Source organism: Mustela nivalis (genome assembly GCF_964662115.1).
Source record: "Mustela nivalis genome assembly, chromosome: 9".
Lineage (NCBI taxonomy): Eukaryota > Metazoa > Chordata > Mammalia > Carnivora > Mustelidae > Mustela > Mustela nivalis.
The window spans coordinates 72,183,887-72,206,225 of record NC_139028.1 but is presented as its reverse complement, the minus strand read 5'-3'; the positions used below and the strand labels follow the sequence as shown (position 1 = coordinate 72,206,225).

Sequence of the window (22,339 nt, the reverse complement as noted above, 5' to 3'; positions counted from 1 at the left end):
ACAGCCAAGCCAGGGAAGGGAATCCATGAGCTATCACACACTTGAGGGTCAGAGAGCCCTAACTGAACAGCAGGAGCTCCAGATTCCAGGTTTCCACAGGCTCATTCTTCTTGTGACCTTGAACCAGAACCAGACTTCTGTAACATGAGGGCATGGACTCCCATGATTTCTGAAGGGCCTTCAAATGCCATGATTCTATCTCTGTGCCTTTGGGAAGTCAAGACAATAAAGGAGATGTTTGTGATACCCTTAGCCTCTACATTGCTGGAGCCCAGCCCGAGAAGAACCCATGAGGACTTCAGGTGAAATGATGCCCAGGTCCTTAAGGGAGGACCATTAACACAGGATTTAAGAATGTGGACTCTAGAGTCAGACCAAACTGGGCTCCTCCACATCCCGGTCAAAAGACTTTCTGTGAGCCTGTTAACTTTTCTGTGCCTCTGCTTCCTCATCTCTTCCTCTGGGCAAGTGTTAGTGGCTTCCTCCTAGACTCTGATCAGCACAGCCCTCTAGTACCTTTTTTACTTGCAGGACCATGGGGCTGGGGCAGATTAGACCCTAAACTGAAGACGATATCAGATGCAATATCTTTTATTCTCTGCCCTTACTGATAGGCACTAGGCATCCCTGAGTGCTCCAGAAGTCCATGGGCATTGTCAGTGAAGAACACCTCCCTCTTTGACCCATCAGACAATCTACACTGGGCTTCTCAGGCAGCCACAGCCTCAGGGGAAGGTCAGGCCTTGTGAATAGGGCTGGAGCCTCCAGGGGCTGGAGTGCAAGTTCCTGGGAGCAGCGGAAATCAGGCAGCCAGGAAAGCAGGGTTGGCTAGGAGGATTTGGCTGAAATTCCTAGCACCGTGTGAACTCCTTCTCTGTGAAGCGGGCAAAGAACCAGAGCATCCTTCTGAGTTTACAGCTCCCCCGGGTCCAGTCCTACTTCTAGTTCCTCAAACCCCAGCCCCCATTTCCCATCACTGACATGAAAACTAGCTGAGACCTTCTCACACAAAAACACAAAAGCTGCAGACCTAGATCCTGTTTTTCTCTCTACATGCATGCGTACACACACACACACACACACACACACACACACACACATCCTTGAGGTCCCTAATCAGAAGCTGTAATCAAGACCCACAAAGAAATAAAGCTTCTGGACAATGCACTCAGTGAGGTTATGTCCTGAGTGTGTTTTCTGGGTTGGCCCTAGAACAGGGAGGAGCTCAAATGAATAAGCTTATAGCCAAGAGATTTTGGCAGCAATAAAAGCTGTCAGGATACAAGCCTGGGACCTTAAGGGACCACAGAATGACAGATCATCGGAGCTAAGAGCTAGAAGGAATACTAGATCTCATCTGAGACCCTTACCTCCCAGGCAGGCAAAGTTCTGCATAGTGTGACCCCCCAGACAGTTACCTGGAAGCTTGTTAAACCTGTATTCCTCTGCCAACCTAGGCCTATCAAATCAGTGTCTTCTGGGTTGGGTCCTGGGAGTTTGTAGAAGTAGCTGTATACGGAGGAACTCCCCACCTCACAAGGAAATCTGTGCTGTGGTTGGCCAGTTTGGCTTGCTGGTCAAGCTGGAACTTCCTCCCTGTGACTGCCCCTCAGTTCTGCCCTCCACAACTGCCTATAGTGGGTGAAAACCTACCGATGGAGGAAGGCAGTTTATGCATCCTTCCACAGTCCCTTTTCCTCTCTTCCTCCAGGCATTGCTCCCAGATCTCTCCTTTGGGCACATACCTACCTGTCTCCCCTAATCATGGGGCACTAGACCTGGCCCTGGGCCCGAGAGGCAGCAAGACCAGGACATCAACCATTTCCTGGCCTGTGACCAGCAGCCATGACAGAAAGCTGACTTGTTGGAACAGCATGGCTTCCTCAGAAGTGCCTTGTAAACCTGAATGTGCAAAGACTTTCAGGTTAGCTCTAACAGCTGGCTCTAGTTTCCACCCAGACAATCCCCATCCTCTCTCAGGGCTTTCTGGAAGTCCCCAGGTGCACGTCAATGTGAACTCATAAGCAGACCACCTTTCATATCGTCTGTTTCAGTAGCTCCCTTCCACCACCCCCTGACGAACTCCCACCCCCGTCTCCATTGTCCACAACACTTAATAATAATGCCAGGCACTATTCTACTGTATTAACTTTTTAAACTTTCAATCAACCTTATGAGGTAAGTATCATCATCCCCATTTCAGAGCTGAGGAAGCTGAAGCACAGAGAAGTTAAGTAGCTTCCTTCAAGGTTGTATAAGCAGCAGGCCCAGGATTCGAAACCAGACAGCCTGGCAGCTGGGGCTTTGCCTCTGGGGCCCTCTGTGGGAGCCCTGGGTGCCTGAAGACAGGCACTGTCTTGTTCTTTTGAAGTCCTTGTCTGAGATAGCCAACCTGGGCCCCACAAACGCACTGCCATACATGCTCCAAAGCACTATAGGGTCTTACTTCTGCTGGCCATCCTCTCCGATGCCTGAGCCCATGGGGCCAGAAAATACAGCTCAGTGTTACACATCCTGCTGAGAAACTGTGCTGCCTATGCCTTCTTCCTTCTTTCTCAACGATCAGACAATAAAACAGCCCAACTCAATGCACATCGACTCCTAGAAACACAGATCACTATGCAATTCCTGGTTCTGGCCACACACGAGTTACTCCCTCTGTACATCTCCCTAAATGCCTATTTTGTACTGCATTTTCTGATCCTCTAGACAACTTGATGCTTACCCATGTTATACAGCAGCATCTTTTTGACTTAAGATTACTGAAGCACTCAACTAACCAGTAACATCCCTGCTCCCACCGCTATCCCCACCTCCAATTTTTAATTAACTGAAAATTAGGTTGGCATGTGCTCTGGAGAATCCGCCCTTTGTGTGTGGCCCTAACAGGAAGGGATTGGTTGTGGAGCTCCTAGAACCTCTGAACACAAAGCTGCTGGGCCTCCTCTTTTGGCTCAGAATTGGGGATCTTGATATCTGCTGCCATAATGAATCTGGAATTCTCTCCCTGTTTGTGTCAGAGTGTGAGAGACCCATCCTAGCTTACCAACATTAGTCAGTGGGACAGACCCAGAGCTGAGCGTGCTCAGCTGTCCTTTTAGAAGAGAAAAATACCAAGTAGGCTTCCCCAAGCAGCCAGGGAGTTCTAGAAGGGACAGGAAATGCTTCTGTTCCATAGGAATGCAAGGTATAGGTATTACGGCAGTGTGGAAAGAGCTGGGCTTCACATCCTTGAGTGGGACCTGGGGTAAGTTACTCATTTTGCCTGTTTCCTCATCTGTAACCCGAGATGTCCTATAAGTTAGCTATGGCTATACCTAGTTTATGGATTAGGAAAACAGGCTTGGGAGGTTAAGTCAGTTGTCCAAAGGGCATAACAAGGAAGTGGCAATACCTGGATTCTATTGCCTCGTGGCTGTAAGCTGAGGAAACAGGGCTAGAATTATTATTTTTTTCTTTCTAGTCCAGAAAATAGCCCACTATACCATAAAAGAATTTGAGCACACAGGAAAGGCACAACTATTCACTCATACATGATAGGCACCCAATAAATATGGAATTGAGTTGAATTTACTTAATACAGTTGACCCTTGAACAACATGGGAATTAGGGACGCTACTCTACTGCACAGTTGAAAATCCATGTATAACTTTTGACTCTTGGAAAACTTAACTACTAATAGAAAACTGTTGATTGGAAGACTTTCTGATAACATAAACAATCATGAACACATATTTTGCTATATTATACATATTATACACTACATTCTTATAATAAGTTAGCTAGAGAAAAGAAAATGTTATTAAGAAAATTATAAAGAAGAGAGAATATGTTTAGAGTACCATACTCTTAAAAAACTCCACAAATAATTCCTAACCCACATTCAAGAGTTAATTATAAATGTGTATTGAATTCATTCAAGAAATGTTTATTAAGCACTACCTAAGGCCCCACTCTCAACGAGTTTACCTCCCTGTGGGTTTACAATCTAATGACAACTACTTTCTGATCTAATTTGCTTTGTGTTCTCTTCTCTGATCAGGAATATGAGGATCCTTGGTCTTGCTATCCCCAGAAATATCTAGAGCTTACCAACATGCTTTACCATATAAGGTAGATTGCCAGCTTTTCCCTTCGTTTTATCCCCTTGGCTGTCCAGGCCCTGTGTTCACTGGCCGGGAGACTGGGGTTCTGTCTACACCTCCCCATAGACCCCTTGGGAAATGTGTGAGAAAAAGGTTTGGGACCCAAAGAATCAATGGTCTGTAAGGAATGGGATTAAGACAAAATAGTGTACATAAAACCCTAGGAACCTGGTGACAGTGTGGAGTGGGGACATGCCCTCACCTCACTTGATGAGAACCCTCATGCCAGGCTTCCTTCGTGATAGGCACCGCTCTAAGCACTTTACAAACAGTAGCCTCAACAATGATAATTATTCCATTTTACAGGTGAGAAAACTGAGGCAGGTAAGGAAGTACACTCCACACACTAGAAACTGGCCAGTACCTTGAATGTCCAATTGAGGGTTTTGAATTCATCCTCTCTGAGCTTATCTTCATTTATCATTACCTTTTGCAAGAACAGCCTCAATTACAATCTTCAATGAAATATCTTCAAATGAATTATCGGTAAAACATTAGGAGATAACGTATGAGATATTGAAACCATCTATTGGGCACCTGCCATGTGGTCTCATTTCCTTAAAGTAGATATTATTTTCTTTATTTTATAGAAGAAGAAACTGTGTCTCTGTGAGGGTAATTGTCAAAGTCCACATAGTTGTGTTGTGGTTGTGTAGAGATTAAAACCTGAGTTTCCTGCTAGAGTGTTTCTGTTGGCTTTATCTCCTTTCTTGTCCCCACTTGACAATAAAGCCAGTGTCCTGAGTATCAAAGGCCCCACACATGGGGGGCAGTTGCTTGATATCCCATCCTTTATGGAAAAGAAGCTTGAAAAGGGCCAAGAGGACAGTTCCACCAGGATGGCTTCTAGTGGTTCTGGTCACAGAGTAACAATGTGAGATTGTAGCTGTGGAAGCACCAAAGAAAAAGCAGAGAGAGTATTTTGGGAATTTTGATTGTTACAGAAAGTCAGGAATGTATATTAAAACTACTTGTCTTTATTTCCTATAGTGATCAAAAAGAAGTAGTTTACTATTTTTTGTTTTTCTGATTCTCCTGTCTCCTATCCTATGCTACACATAAGCTACTTAGGTCAGGGCTGTGTCTTTTATGTGTATATCTCCAGTTCTCAGCATAGGCTCTAGTATGTGGTGGGAGCTCAAGGAAGGATGGATGAATGACAGATGGGCAGGTAGATGGATGAGTGGATGGACAGATGGATGGATGGATGGATGTGTGATAGGTTGGGAGGATAATAATTGGGTGGATGGATGGATGTGTGATAGGCTGGGTGGGTAGGTTGTGTGGGTAACTGGCATGATTAAATGCCTGGATTGGAGAGAGAAAAAAATGGAGGAACAAAATGAAAAGAAGGGAGGAGGAGAGGATAGAAGATGGTGATGAATGAATGGCTTATTGGGTGATACATTCTCCACTAAGTAGGACTAATAGGCATTGCATATATTTCCATGCTCCTCGGGTCTGTTGGCATGAGAGTGAAAGCAGTGATGAAGAAGGCAGGATTATCCAGTGGTTGTTGATCCCAGGCTTCTAGGAATAGAGTGGACAATGGCAGAAAAGAGCATTCACCAGAGGCAAGGCAGGCCTTGGGTGCACAGAGGGATCCACAGGGTGGGCACTGAGGAACTTAAGGGAGCCAGGAACTAGTCCTCAGTGCTTGGCAGGGAAGAGCCCCATGTCCAGCAGACTTCAGCAGAGGAATTTCTGCTCTCTCCCATGGTCTTAGGACTTGCTGCTGGAATAATCATTTTCTCGAGAGTCCCCAGAGTCCTTCTATCCTATCACAAGAGGATTAACTTTTCTCTGTGGCCAGGGCACCTTTCTACAGAGATAGTCCTCCAGGCTATGAGAGGTACCTGGGGATACAAACCACCACAAGGCCCAACCTCTACCACCACCCTCAGTATCTTCATCATCATCATCACCATCATCATCATCACTATTATTGCTTTATCTTGTCTAATCCTTAAAATAAGTCTGGAAAATAGGAATTATTAGCTCCACATAATGTTTGAGAATATGTAACTCAGAAAAGTTAAGTGAAGGTCATCTAGGTGGAATTCTGGCTAGGTTTCTCCAACTTCATTACCCCACACTGGCTCCTAGTAGGGTCCGTCTTTCTCAGGCTGTCTGCCAGGGCCCAAGTACAGGAACTAAACTCCCCAGTCCTGCCAGGGCTAGGGCTGGGGCTGGAGCTATTGCTTAGAGCTTCTTAGTCCAGGCCTAGTCATGTGACATTGGGGAAAGGAAGATAATATTCCCATCTATGACACTGGCCTATATTTATCCCTGCACCCAGGCGGTTAGGAAACTGTTGCACATTCCTGGGAATTTATGAGTGAAATAAACATTTAAATGTTTCTATAAGGTTTATTTAAGGAGAACAAAATGTGACCTGCTGGCTTATTATAGGGTGAACTTGTGGGAGATGGCCCAGGCGCCTAGTGCTTGGCTGACTCCAGGGAAGGGAAATGGATCCCTGGGGAGGCTGGGCCCATGGAAAGGTAAGGGGATGACCCTGCCATCTCTCTTCCAGCTGTGTGTTCATACTTGTGCTGGCTGGAGGGCTTCCTAGAGGAAGAGGTTTGTAAGGGAGGGAGCAGCTTGGAAGAATAACAGAAGAGTGTCAGGGTAGTCAGGGTATCCTGCCCATACCAGGAAACAGGGGAGGTAAGACCAAAGAGCAGGGGAAACAACTATAAGAGTAGCATGGTGGAGTGGGAAGGCCAACAGGCCTGGTCTGTAGTCCTTCTTTCCCACTATTTACCAGCTATACAGCCTTGGGCAAATCTGTTTTTTCATTGATCAAGTGGGGATTGAAGGGGAGAAAAGAGGGAGGGAAAAGAAATGTATCCATAGCCTATTCCATGCTTAGGGACTTCACTTTCCTCGTCATGATTTGATGACATCAGGAGGCATTATCACCCCCAATTTGTGGATGGGTATCTTGTTCATTTGCAGAATTGCTGGAGAGGATGAAATAAGGAAACATATCAGAAGTGTCTGGGACAGGGTCCCACACACAGTAGGTCTAAGAAAGTGTCACTGCCCTCGACCCACATTTGTTCCTTTGCTTCTTGTGTCTTTAACCCACACAGGGAAGCTCTACTTGATCTGAGGGGCAGGTGGTAAGAGAGGAAGTGGAGCCAGGTGAAGGTGGTCTTGGAGATGGGCTTCTCTGAGAGTCAATGATCACAAGACCACTCTGGGAGTCATTGATTACAAGACCACGGGAGCTTGGGTGGTCAGATGCCCTGGGAGATTCTCTGTGGCTTCATGACCAGAGGCCCTCCTAACTTAACTCCAAGTGGTTGATCAGACTCAAAACTAAAAACAACAATCTTCTCAGAACCAAACTCCAAAGTAATTAATTCAACCACAAAGGTAACAACAACAGAATATAACATCTGACACGTAATGAGCAATTTACTAAGTGCCAAGTGCTTCTATGAACTTTCTACTTCGAGCTATAGACCTAATGAAATGAAAATACAGTTATGTCCATGCAATATTTGAGACACACACAACACTAAACAAATTATTTGTTGTTTATTTGAAATCCAAATATAACTGGACATCTTGTATTTTAACTAGCAATCTTATTTCTGTATTAATTCATTTAATTACTGTAACTACCCTGTGAGATAGTTTTTTTACAGAAGAGGTAACCAAGACACAGAGAGGTGAGGTAACTTGCCCAAGGTCACACAGCTAGTAAGTGAGTAGCTGTGTCATGCATGAATTACTGTGGCTCTCAAGCCCAAGGCCCTTGAAGTCCTAAAGTGAGTAACTTCACTGGAAGACTGTGTTTGAACATGCTGCATGGCAAGCTTCGTTGAGGCCCTGTCTTCTGTTTGGCAGCTCAGGGTGGGAGCAGGGAGGAGTATTTACATGCATCACACACACTAAACTCTGGCAGAATTCACTCCAGAGGGTCCCTGGAATCTCCCACACTCTCCTGGATTCCTGTCTCCCTAGAGCTTGCTGAACTGAAACAGCCCACAGAAGACTGAATATTCCCCACAAAAACAGTTTTGCCCAGAGCTTGTTCAGCCATTCTTTGTACCGATTAGGGAAAGAACACTTTGATTTTATTATTGCATATTCTGCACACGTTGGAAGGAGAGAGTAAGGAGCATTCCAGGACATTCCGTCAGGGGATTAGAGGATTTCTCCCTGATTGCTTTATGCCTCCTGGTTTTTAAGCAGCTTTGAATTGTGTGTGTTTGTGGTTACATGCTTGGCACTTGCCACCCGTGGCTTGTTTCAGCCTTTCTGTGTGAGCGCCTCTGCCCTTTTCTGAGTGAGGATGCCTACAGCCCCATACATGACAGCCACCTCAGGAGAACTTTGCTGAAAGTAGTCTTTAGCCAGGAGGCAGAGAAAACTTCCACCAGAAAGCTGCTCCTCCAGTGTGTTGCAGACCATTTATGTCACAGTCAAAACTAATGGCACCAGGCCCTGGGTGCTACCTGAGGTAGGTGTGGGGGGTACTTTCCTCATTGCCCATCCCACTGTGCTAACTGAGAAGCATTTCAGAGACCTGCCTAATTCACTTTTCTCTTCCCAGGCCCTAGCATAGATCATAGCACGTAATAAGCATTCGGACGTTTGCTGGATGAACACGGAGAATAAAGCATGATAGTGTGCGAAAGTGTACACAGTGCCCTCTCTTAGACCCTAAGACTTTTGAAAACTAAGTCAATCATAAGGAGAAAGTTTAGACAATCTGTACAATAAGTAAATGATTGGAGCTGGAAGAGTAAGTTGAGGGAGGGAGAAGAAGAAAGGCTTCAGGTGGGGAGGGTAAGGAAGTGAGAAGTCAAAGGGCAGGCGTGAGAGTGAAGAATGGAGTTCTTCTACTGCCTTTTTGTATTTGCTGAATAATTCTTTAAAGCATTTTTTCTCAGAGCCTGGACCACATGGATCACAGATTCATTAGGTTTCAGGTCAAACAGTTTAACTTCAGAGACAAACCATGGATTGTTAGAAGCATGCATTTCTCTTTATCTCCTAGGGATGATTATAATTATCAAATTTTCTCCCCAAAAAGCCTCCTTTTTAAAAATCATAGATCTCATTGCTGGTTACTTCAAATTGCTTTGGGAAATAGGCAGTGTGTCAAGAAAATTTAATCAATAAATTAATTATATTCTACTTACTTAGCAGCCTGAATATATAAAATTGTTGGAGGTATATATTATAATCCCCTCAGCACTAGCACAAGTTTTCTTTCAGAACGCAACATGAAGAAACTGATGTTTGGGTCTCCTGCCCCTTTTATGCAGACCTACCCCATCTGCATTAATGCCTGCTGGGAATGAAAAAAAAGCCTATCCCAAGGGATGGCAAAAACCATATGATATAATAAAATGAAAATGACATGTTAGCCAAAGTGCATTTCTTCCTGTTCCCTCATGGATTCATACAAGATAGAAATTCTCTCAATCTGAAAGTCACAAATAAAGTAATTTCTAGAGATCAAACAGTCATGGTCAAAATAAACTCCACCCAGGGAAGGAACTTCAAACATACTGTAAGCACAGTCAGTGTTTCAAATGGAATTCCCCCATGAGGCTGTATGGAAAGAAACCTCATCAAGATGATGTCGGAATTATACAAGATGATTAAGTCCTAGAGATCTATTGTATAGCTTAGTGCCTAGAGTTAACAATATTGTATTGTATACCTAAAAGTTTGCTAAGAGGGTCGATCTTTTAAGTGTTCTTATCACAACAACAGCAACAATAATAATAGTAGTACATAAATAAGAAGACAGGAAGAAACTTTGGGAAGTGATGGATAGGTTTATGGCATAAATTATGATAAGGGTTTCACAAGTGTATATTTAGCTCTAAACTCGTCAAGTTGTATACATGAAATATGTATAGCTTTTCGTATATCAATCATATCTTAATAAAGTGGTTTAGAAAAGAAAAGGTGTTATGATTGGAGGAGGCTTTAAGCATAAACCTCCCGTGCTCCAGAAAACCAAGATAGGTTAAGAACTGTGCACACAGGCACAGTAACCTGGATGCCTTCAGGGCCAGGCAGGGAGCACAAATGATTGAAGCAAGCCAGCAGAAGCAGACCAAAAGTTACTCTGCAGAAATGTAAACCCAAGATTGCTTGGTCTCTTGATTTTTTCAGGAAAAGCAGGACATCCAGAACTTAGGGAATTCCAATTATAGAATATTAGCAACTAATATAAAAACTTATAAACACTACTCACATCAAACAGCCCTCTAGGTCTCTGATTTGTACCACAGAGAATTTGTAGCTCAGAGAAAAGGCTTATTCCCTAGCTGAGATCCGAGAAACCACATCAATAACAAGCCCTTGTAGTGACATGAAGAGAAGCCTCTGGATAAACTTCAGCCCTTCTTTCTGCTCACTGGAGAATCCACACAGTAGAAAACCTCCCCATTCCTCCCTCTTTATCAGTTTTCCCAGTAAAGAGGCACCTGCCCCTGGCCCTGCCTACACCAGCTCCAGCCCATGACCTGCCATTTTGACACGCTGATTCCCCTTTTTGACCCCAGCAGCTCTTCTGGATACTGTTCCACTGTGTGTCCTCAAGACCCACATCATGACCCAAGAGTCTCCTGCTTCCCTCCTGGCCCCTTGGAAGGCCCCAGCCTCTCTGCTGCTTGCTGGCCTCCTACCAGGGGACAAAAGGTGGGGAGAACTGAGTAGAGCCATTGTTCATTTTAATGATAATTGTGATTAATGGGTATTTGTATATTATATGAGACTTATCAAAGCATATACACATTCATCATTTCATTCTATTCACACAAACTTCTTTTGAGACAGAGCAGGCCTTTTGGCCATTTTATAGTTATGGGTTATGGGGACTAAGAGATAAGGTAACAGAAGGACAAATCAAGTGACCATAAAGAATGATCATCACTACTTCATCAAGTTTATACAACCCATCGAAGGAGCTGCTGCTTCTTTGGAAACTTCCTGAGGATCTCTTACAAGAGGAGTCCTTGACAGAAGAATGGATATCTGTGTTCTTAGAGGGACTGGAGCTCTGGAGTTATAAGGACAGTCTGGCCAGTTCTGGCTCCAATCATAAGCATCAAGCTGACTCTCTGTCATTCTACTCTGGCCAACTGTGGGTGTCCAGATGGAGAGTGACACAGCTCCAATTTATTGAAAGTTCCTCAAAATTCCTAGAAGGATGATGCTATAATAACTGGACATTTTCCTCAACTCAACCAATGTGTGCCATGATGATCCATAAATGGAACATCTGTCAACATTTCTATGTTCTCTCTTTTGTTGGTCAAATTAATCCCAAACCCAACCTTCAGTGTTCTCCATCTCCAAAACCACAAAAATCAAACTCACTGGAGTAATGCCCAATGTTAACAGAAGTTGGCTCAACCTTTTATTCTACTTCCATTAGTTGCCCCTAAATTAGCTTTCTGGACCTAAGTCCAACATAGGCGTGTTTGTATGTGTTGTAGGCTTCCCCCTATCAACAAACAATTATTTGATACCAGCAGGGGTCCAAGAACTTACTCAATTCTGACACTATCTACCTGGAGATGGATCCATAGGTAAAGGGTTCCATCCTACTGCCCCCACATCAGGCACTAGTCACAAGCCCAGGTTATCACCTGTGCTTCTGATGGATTGGCTAGAAATTAGAGGTTCCCATAATCTCCTCGTCAGGTGTGGTAATTTGCTAGAGTGACTCATAGAACTCAGGAAAACCCATTTATTCGCTAGATTAATGACTTATTACAAAGGATATTAAAGGATATGCATCAACAGCAGATGAAGAGATATGTAGGATGAGGTCCTGAATAAAGGAGCTTCTGTCCTTGTGGAGCTTGGGATGTGGCACAGTGACATGTGGAAGTATCTTGGTTCCCCAACATGGAAGCACTCTGAAACTCCTCCTCTTGGGTTTTTATAAAGGCTTCATTATTTAGGTATGATTAATTAACTCATTGGCCATTGGTGATTGATTCAACCTCTAGTTCCTCTCACCTCCTGGGAAATCAGCGGGTGGGACTGAAAGTTCCAACCCTCTATTCATGGCTGTTACCCCTGGCAACCAGCTTCCATACTTAGGTGCTTTGCAAAAGTCACCTTCATTAGTGTAAACCCAGTTGTGGTGGAAAGGGTTTGTTATAGGTAATAAGTCACCCATTTCACCTTTATGGCTCTGAAGGGAGTTTAAGAACTAAGGAAAGAGACCAAGTATTATAACAAAAAATCTTCCCATTGCTCTTATCATTCAGGAAATTCTAAGGATCTTGGAAGCCATGAGCCGGGAACTGTGGATGAAGACTAAATGTCTATGAAAAATGTATTTTGGTCAAATACATACTGAATACCAAAAACATATAATTTCTTATAAATTATAAGAATACTGAATACATATAATACTGAATGACCAAATACATATAATTTCTTATAAACCACAATACTGCAGCACCCATCCTTGCACTTTCCTATCTTAAATACCCCAGAGTCCATGCTCCAATAACACTGATGAATCCCCAATGCCCAGTTATGCCTTTTGTTAATGCTTTTCCTTTTGCCCAAAACCTCTCCCCTAATATCTTTGTCTTACAGGCTCCCATTCATCCCTCATCACCTAGCTGAAATGTCTTCCTGGAGAGTCTTTTCCAATTCCCCTGAGGAATTTTTTCCCCTTTCCTTTGAGCTTTCACAGAATGTGGTCCATATCTTATCACCTTAAATTTATTATTATTTCATTACTTCTCTATATCCCTTGCTTGGCTGTGAGGTCTTGAGGGTCTTCATTTTTCGAGCTGCGCCTGACACATGCTGAATAACTAAAGTGTCTCTGTTGAATGAGAGAGAAAAGTAATCTCACAGTAATATAACTATTGAAAACAGCTAGTCATGTGCTAGGTGCTTTCTCAATACTATTTTTAATCCTTACATCAACCTTGTATATTGAATTTTATGATCATGGGGCCCAGAGAGGTTAAATAATTTGCTCAAGAACACACAGCTAGTGGATGATGAGCAGAAATCTGAGCACAGTTCTGTAGGATTCTTATAAGAGGCAGTGCTGCTTCCTATTGCTTCCTATCCAGCCAAAGTCCCTGTTTCAACTTTATTTCCATGTGTTCAGGGATTCTGAATGCTTCCTCCTCCTCCAGTCCCTACACCCCCCTCCAGCTGAAAAGGTCCTAGACCATAGGGATCTGACATTCCCTGGTGGGACTCAGAGACACTTCTCCAGCTTACCCAGCCTTATGTTTGAGGCTAAGCAAGGGAGGAGATACAAATGAAAACAGGAACAGTTGGTTTCACTAAAAATTGTGGGATTTAAGAAGCCTAGATAGCACTAGATAGAACGATTTTTTAAATTAGCATATAATGTATTATTTGCCCCAGGTGTACAGGTCTCTGAATCATCAGGCTTACACATTTCACTGCACTCACCATATCACATACCCTCCCCTACGTCCATAACACTGGGAACGATTTTTAAAAGGATATACTATAGCAATAGGTGGCAAAAGAACCAGAGAGACTGTGTATTATTGTTACCTAGTCCTATTTTTATCCTCTGTACAGAGTTGTGGGGAAATGCAGACTGATGTACATCTTTATGGACCTTGCTCTATATCCTATATTGCTTTCATTTTATTTTTTCACTCACTCATTCAATCAATATTTATTACAGCCTTGATATGGTTTTACCATTCACACAGCCATCACAGTACACCGATTTCACTACAACCTTACTAACCTAGAATGGAATGACTCATGTTTGCTATTATTAGTTTTATTTTGTTTAGTGGTTTTGAAATACCTCAAAAATCTAAGGACTGGCTAATAACATTTGTTCTAATTTCAGAAATGTGTATTTCTTCAGATAAACATTTTTCAAGGTTATACAATCAAACTGCATATTCCATGACCCATTGAACACATCACCTTTATCCAAATGTCACGATTACCCAAGTGTGGGATCTCACTGTATAACCTGTATACCCCGCTGTAAACGTAATTCATAAAAAGTAGACCACATTAAGCTCAGTGAGTGTCTGCTGGGGAATGAAGGAGAAACTTCCCTCTTTCTTTCTCTTTCTCTTTTTCTTTCTTTCTTTCTTTTCCCCTCAACAATCCAAATAAACTGTATTCAACCCTTATAAATATGGCTTTAAGTGTCATAATACTGGAGTAAATGCTCCAACTCTAGGTCCTGGAAGTTTCCACCATCCTAAGCCTAACTCCACCTGTGTTTTGTTCTGAACCACCAGGGCCCTCACACTGCAGGAATATCCTGCAGTCCACCTACCATCATCCTGACTGGGGATGCCAGTTCACCGGAAGGAGAAACTGACAAAAACTTCGTCAACAGGTAAATCTCATGTGCCTAATCTTTGCACTGTGAAGAATAATATTTCCTAGCATATGAGGATTATATGGCTATATATACTTCTTATAAATCTTCTTTCTTGATCATTTTATTGATGAAACAGAATCAAGCAGTTTTTCCAAATGAGAGCAAGAGCTTGAGATTTGTCCGTTATCTTTCCCTTCCTGCCCCCAAATTATTTTTCTTTTCCTGGATTTGGTGCTTGTACATTTGCTAGCCTTTAAGCACAAATCATAGCAGGGTAGTTTCCCTTAATAACTGCCCAGATAGTTGCAAACAGACCTGAGAGATAAGAGTCTTTGACCAAAGAATCCTGCCCCTGGGAAAAGGGGGTCCTGGGAGAAAGATGACCCCTTGGGAAGGACACTGGCTCATGTACACAGTGATGTTCCTGCCTCAGTTTGACCCAGCACTAACATATGCATTGGTCTGGCTGGAGTAAGACTAAGTGTAATTTTCAAAAAGCTACAAAGATCATTCTCACACAAAAATACAGTGAGCATGTGTCAAAGATTTTTTAACTCATTAATGAGGAAACCATCAGGATGACAAAATCAGTTCAAAAGAGGATACAAGAAATGGAAATACATATATAATCAGTGGGGAGGAAAAGAATGCTGGAATAAGATGACTAAGTTTGATATAAAATAGGTTACTGTTCCACAAGACAATGAAACCTTGTTTTTTATCTTTCTTCCCCAACAGAAATAAATCATCTCTATCTCTATCAGACAATTATTCATATTTTATAAGTTTTCTACAGTTAGATGTTCATTCAAAGTGGGGGCCCTAATGAAAAGTAAATAACCAAAGTTACATTTCCTTAGAGCAGTTTTTCAAAAACGTTGGCAAGCATCAGAATCATCTGTGCGGGGGGGGGGGGCATGTTCAATCACAGATGGCTGGGCACCATGTCACAGAGTTTCTGATCTGTTTGGTCTGGAGTGGAAACTGAGAATTTGCATTTCTAACAAGTTCTCAAGCGTAGGCTTATAAGATGATGCTCTAGAATGACTTTGGAAGAATATACAGGTATCTATTTACCTATTTACAAGCTATGGACAAATTTTCTTAACAAGAGGACTCTGTTCTGTCTTTCAGAGCTCACAGTCCCCACAGGAGGCTTTCTCACCGACACCTGAAGGTTTCCACTGCTTCACTGACTTCTGTGGGTAAGGGCTAGTGTAATTATCTTATTTCTGCAACCAGACATAGGGGTCCAGCGGAATGTATGTTTGAGCAGGAAGACAGAGATCTGGCAGCTCCTTCCCTTCTCCTAATTCTCAGGCAGGTCTATACCTACAAGCCCAAGAAAGCAAAGTCAGTCTGCCCCTCTGTGTTTGGGCCCAGAAGAAGTATGATATCTAATTTTAATTTATTTTGGTAAAAAAGACAAGGCAAGAGGGTAAAGAGAAGGATGAGGAAGTCAAAGAGACAGAACAGCAGGGTGAAGCTCAATTCTGGGCCATAGGGTGCAGAGTCTTCTACCTCCAGCTAGAAAGGCCCAAATCCAGGTAGGCATGTGTTTGAATGCACAGGTCGCTGCCCCAATCACCAACTCATTACCCAAATGATTGCGCAATGTTCTGGGTCTATTCTGGACCATTGGAACACAGATATTTTATATATATATTTATATATGTATATATATAAAATATAGATTTGGCCTCTATAAATATATAAAATATAGATGGTCTCTCTCTATATATAAAATATAGATTTGGTCTTCATGTTGCTCATAGTCTATAAAGAGACTGAGAAGTGAACAGATATAATCAGGACACCATATTATAAGGCCCTTTAAAGAAGCGTTAGGGAAACTGAGGCAAGAAGGGGATCAATTCTGTCTGGGGAGGGGGAAGACTGTCCAGAAGACAGCATATTTGAGTTGTGCCTTAGGAAGTTGGACAGATAGAAAAAGAAAGAAAAATCATTCTGGGTGGAAGAAACAACATAGTAGGGGAGCAGGAACCATAACAGAGTAACTGAATGCTCTGCTGCGTGAATTAGTTAGGAGTCTTCCAAATGATAGAAAAACTCAAACTATCTTACACTAAAAGTACATACATACAGAATTTGAGAAACAAGGCAGAGGATCATGGGGGAAGAGAGGGGAAAATGAAACAGGACAAAACCAGAGAGGGAGACAAACCATAAGAGACCTTTAATCTCAGGAAACAAACTTTAATCTCCGGAAACAGCAAACAGGGTTGCTGGAGTGGAGGGGTGTGGGAGGGATGGGGTGGCTGAGTGATGGACACTGCGGAGGGTATGTGCTATGGGGAGTGCTGTGAATTGTGTAAGACTGATGAATCACAGACCAAAAGATAAATTGTATGTTAATTTTAAAAAAGAAAGAAAAAACACATACACACATACATACATACAAATAAAGCCAGAGTTTGTGTTTTCAAGGAGTGCTGAATCCAGGTGCTCTAGTTGGGTCATTAGCAATTGGCTCATCCCATCTCTCAAATTTCCACCCATGCGTTAGCTTTCTTTTTGGCAAATGGCTACCAGCAACTCCAGGCTTATATCCCATCAGTGGAAAGAGAGTCCTTCTTCTGTGTACTCAACACAATTCCCAGACTTGCCTCTCCTTGGCCTTCTGTGGTGATCCCTGAGTCAATCACTGTAGACAGGGGGATTGAACTCACCTATTGGCCAAGGCTCAGGTGAGTTTGGGGGATAGGGTTTAGCTCCTTCTTAACTAACATAATTTAGACTCAGCGGGGTTTCACCCAACGCAAACTGAGGCTTCACCCAATGCAAATGACTGAAAGAAGGGGGAAGGGGAGCTAGAGAGGCACAGTGAAAGATGTTCACCATCAGGGGGGAGGGGAAGGGCCTTTGGAGAAGTATGTGGGATGGGTAAAGATGCTGGGCCCAGTCTGGCATTGGCACATGACTAGGGACCATGAGGAATCCTGATGATGTGAGGTCAGCAGAGAAGTGTAAGGTCAGATATGGCTCTTAAGAAGGTCACTCTGTGGGCGCCTGGGTGGCTCAGTGGGTTAAAGCCTCTGCCTGCAGCTCAGGTCATGATCTCAGGGTCCTGGGATCAGGTCCCGCATCGGGCTCTCTGCTCAGCGGTGAGCCTGCTTCCCCCTCCCTCTCTCTCTCTCTCTACTTGTGATCTCTGTCTTTCAAATAGATAAATGGGAGTCTTTAAAAAAAGAAAACAAAAAAAAGAAGGTCACTCTGTGGCAGTGGGAGATGGGAGGAGGGGATAGCGTGAAGGTAGAGGACCTATGAAGCAGCTGTTGTAATTGTGCAGGTAAGATGTAAGGAACAAGAGTGGAGAGGAGAGGACTTCCGCCACTCTGCTTTCCAGAGTGGCGGAACCTCGCCCGAGGGTGCCCACCTCCTCCCGGCGCAACTTTCCTGGCTCCCCTTCTCCTGAGCCCTGAAACTTCGCTGGAGAGCGTTTTAATAAATCTTGCCTTGCACCCAAAAAAAAAAAAAAAAAAAGAGTGGAGAGGAGACACAAGTTCCAGAGATATTTCTGAGGCAAATCATGATCAGGACTTGATGATCAGTTGATGGGATGGATGTCAAGAGACCGAGGAAGGAGTGTGGAGTGATTCCCATGGTTCTGAGCAGCTGGGGAAAGTGGTGTCATTCACCCAGAGAAGCGCTGCTGGAGAAGAGTCAGTTCTGGAGAAAGGTGGGGGTAGATAGTGTGAGTAGAGGAAAGAAGGGAGGGAAGGTGGCCGTGATCTTTGGAGTGCTCTTTATCCACACACCTTAAGCTCTCTAGCTTGTTGAAATAGAGACCAGAAAGAACAACACTCTAGGGAAAGATCGCATGGAGGAGGAAGCTCCTGATGGCCTTCCTAATGGCAGAGTTTAGGACAGGACTGGAAACCTAGGTGGCTTCATGACCATTTGTTACAGAGGACCTGCCACAGCCACAGATGACAGACCTGTTGAGGCAGCCCTCGGTGGGCTGAGTTTGCTCTGAGCAGCTTCCCTGGGCTAAGGTGTGAGGGGCCAAGGATTGTGTGGTTCTCGCCCTGAGTTCACCCTCCCGCTGTAGACCCCGCAGGGCACGTTATTGACCTGGTCAATGACCAGCTGCCGGATATCAGCATCTCAGAAGAGGACAAGAAGAAAAACCTGGCACTGCTGGAAGAAGCCAAGTTGGTGAGTGAACGATTCCTGACCCGCCGTGGGAGGAAGTCCAGGAGCGGCCCCGGAGACTCCCTGTCAGGTAGGATATACAGGGGGCTGCCCTGAGCCCCTCCGAGGTGGGGTAGGGGATAGGGAGGGCCAGGATCTAATTGTAGTGGGAGGCCTGCTTCCAAGGGGTGGCCTTTGATTTGCCTGCCCCCAGGCTAGGTGCCAGGAGGACTGATCCTTGTGAAGATCTTGTTCAGAGAGGGCATCTTACCCTATTTCAGAAGCTCTAAAATACTGATCCAACTCTAGCCCAGAAAACACCGCTTTTAATTTTGGGGACCTATTGTGGCTTTCTGTTTCACCAAGAAATGTCAGCCCTTACGATACCCATGAATTTAACATGGATTCCCCATCCCTTAATCCTACATAGAGAGAAATCTCTGTGTGAGGCCCATGTGCACAGGCTCTTGGACCTTCCTGCATGGATGGAGTCCTCCTGTGGTAGTCACATGGCAGTCCAGAATCAGCCCCTAACCTGACAAAGCAGTCCCAGTTCCCAGGGGTCAAAATTGCCCGAAAGGATATCTTTTGTTAGGCTGAAGTCGTAAACCTTCATGAATGCTGGCCAGTTTGTGTCTGTCTCCACAGCTGCTTCCCCGAATCTCAGTCCCGGAGCTTCTCCAAACTCCTCTCAAAGCAACTCGCTTATTGTCTCCACACCACCTGGTGAGGTTCAGTACCAGGTTTCCTGTCCTGGCTTCTCCCTTTGGGTGGCAGCTGAGTCCAACCCCTGGTCCGACCAGGATGCATCCCATCTTGCAGGCTTTCTAGTCAGGACCCCTGTTTGGCCTCCTCCCCAGAGGACTCCCACCTAGGCCTGGTCGGGCTGCCTCTGAGGAGGTAGATGTACTTTCTATTGGGGTTTTGAGCTAGTGTGGGGAAACACGCCTTGCCCCAGATGAGTCTAGGTAGGTGAGGACAGAGGCAAGGTTGTGGGAAAGGGGCTACAGATGGTGCTTTCTCTGCTAAGAGAGAACTCAGAGAGGGGCTACCCCAGAACTTATTTAAAAAGGTCTCTATTTGAGCCACTCTTTTCTTTTTTGGTTTCTTCCCTTTCATTAGACTGTGTACAGGGCCACACCCTTAAACCAGCTCGGAAAGGGGCATGGTGCCAGGGAGAACAGCCTGCCCTTGTCAGAGATGTTGGGCAAACTCAGGCTCTGACCAGGCATCCTGGGTTCAATTCCCAGTGCTGAGACTTCCTGGCTGTATGGCCTTGATTTCCCTCTGCCTCAGTTTCCTCATGTGGTTTCTGTGCTGATTAAATGAGGGCTCCCCATAGAATGTGACATGTGAAATGTACTTAACATGTCAGGCATTACTGACAACCATAGCTGGGGAATCAAGGGAGGGCATTCTGGGGAGGTAGATATGTTTTTGCTAAAGGGACAGCTGATGGTCTGAGGGGCTAGACATCACTCACCAGAGTCTGGACTATTCCAGGTTTGGATGCATGCAGCGACCCACAGTCCCCTTTGCCTGGAGCACCACCACAGGTAACAGGGGTCCTGATTGGGGTTTCTATGCCAACTGGTCTCTCCCCTTATCCCTTAACCCCTGAGAGGCCCTCATGACCCACTGAGATGACAGTGCTGGGAAGGGAAAGCGTCTATACCACTTTGAGGGTATTTAAGAAAAGATATGGTCTCTTTGCATTGCTGTCTGACATGTGTTCACTTTCTCCAGCAGAAGGGGGATGAGGCCGAAGTCTCTTCACCTCACTTTGGCGAGCCTGTGAGTGTGAACTCTATCCTATTTGAGTGATTTGGGTGGGAAACACTGTTCCAAAAGTCTAGGCTAGCCCTGGGAAGTCTTCAAGTGAGTGTGAGTGGAGTGTCATGGCTGGGGAGGCTAGAAGTTTCCTCTGTTCTATGATGACTGGAAGTCTAAAGTATGGGGGGCTAAGGAGGCAGGATTCACCTTCACTTTAGCCTTATAACCTGGCACCTTCACTAGGGCCACTGGCCATAGACTAGGGGGACTGCTGGGCCCAGGAACAGTCAAACAAGACAGCTGCTTTTGTCACTCTAGTAAAAATTACAGTAAATTTCCAGTTCCTGACTGGGATTCCTCTTGGCAGCAGCCTGGAAAAATCTCATCTTTGCTGATGAGCACTAGGGTCCCACCTCTGCTTAGAGCAAAGTGCTCAAGGTGATGCTGAGGGCAGCATGAAATATAATCTCATCTAGAACTGGGGCTAGGATAGAGTCCTCTGGCAGAGTTTTGCCACTCACACAAGATAGCCATACAAATCCTCCTCACAAAGCAGGTTTCCCTTGAGAAATGAAATAAGAGTGCAGAATCTTAGAACTTCTGAGTGGTAAGATAATCACCTTTGCAAGAATCACCTGATCCAGAGATCCGTAACCGTTTTTAGATCATGGAATTCTCTGCAATATTGCTGAAAGCCATGGTTTCTCTTCCCAGAAAAATACATACCATATGCACACATAAACACACATATACATTTGCAATAGTTTCAGAGGGCTCACAAATCTGATGAGAAATCTGAGTCCCTAAAGAGTTAAGGGCCTTGCCAGGAAGAGTCAAGACTAGAAACTGGGGCAACTGAGTCAAGGCTGAAATTTGTGACTGCCCCCAACCGGTCTACTATTCCGCTGTCTTCCATAGCCCCTAGCCCTTGGGAAGTCCTTGGAAGATTGTGAATGACAGGTCCCCTTGTCCTATCTGTTTTAGAGACCTCAGGCTTGCCTGTGCATCCTCCTTTACTGGTTTATATTTGACTGAGAAGCCCTCCCCTTCCACTCAGTGCACACACATACACACAGCCACCTTAGCAGGGTCTGTGGGGACAGAGGTCCCACAGTGGAAGTGGCCCCACCTCTTTCCTCTCCGCCTGCCTCCAGAGTCCCAGCTCTACCTTGTCTCTTTCAGAATGTCTCCAAAGGGTTAGCTGACCGGAAGCAGAATGACCAGAGGAAAGTGTCTCAGGGCAGGCTGACTCCTCGTTGTCCCACAGTTGAGAAATCCAAAGAGACTGCAATTGACCAGAAGGAAAACTGCGATCCCCTCCAATGCCCTGAGGCCACACCCAAAGGCCCAGCTTCTGGCATAGGCAGTGGTGGGAAAATGGCTCTGAATAGCCCTCAGCCTGGCCCTGCTGAAAATGAGCTGGGAAAGGCACTTCTGAAGACAGCCAAGGAAGGCAACCCTCTGCCTAGAGGTCCAGCCCAGGGCTCTGGAGGGGTGGCTCCCCTGAGCCCCCAGGGAAAAGGTACAGCTGGAGAGCTGACAGGGTCAAAATTTGGCTCAAAAGCAGAGTTGCGGCCCCCTGCTTCCCGGCCACCCCTACAGCGGGGAGTCTCCTGGGACAGCGGTCCTGAAGAATCTGGCCCCCGGCTGCAGAAAGTGCTTGCCAAGCTGCCTTTGGCAGAGGAAGAGAAGCGTTTTTCAGGCAAAGCTGGCAGCAAGTTGGCCAAGGCACCTGGACTCAAAGACTTCCAGATACAAGTGCAGCCAGTACGGATGCAAAAACTGTCTAAGCTCCGTGAGGTAAGTTCCTGGGGGCCAGCTGGGCAGGGTGTGCCCTGGGCTGGAGACCTCTAGGCTGAACTGCTAGGCAGGGCAGCTGTGGCCTGGACTGGGGCCTTATGGGTCCCAAAACTTC

At 44.9% G+C, this 22,339-nt stretch overlaps 1 protein-coding gene across 1 annotated transcript in view; it reads left to right on the top strand.

Moving 5' to 3' along the window:
• IRAG1 (inositol 1,4,5-triphosphate receptor associated 1) overlaps window positions 1-22,339 on the top strand; it is a 127,121-nt gene that overhangs the window by 47,812 nt on the left and 56,970 nt on the right. Inside the window, 7 exon segments of the mRNA XM_082683080.1 lie at window positions 14,411-14,511; window positions 15,631-15,701; window positions 18,569-18,742; window positions 19,300-19,377; window positions 20,155-20,207; window positions 20,398-20,445; window positions 21,607-22,224. Coding sequence (XP_082539206.1) covers window positions 14,411-14,511; window positions 15,631-15,701; window positions 18,569-18,742; window positions 19,300-19,377; window positions 20,155-20,207; window positions 20,398-20,445; window positions 21,607-22,224 — 1,143 coding nt within the window.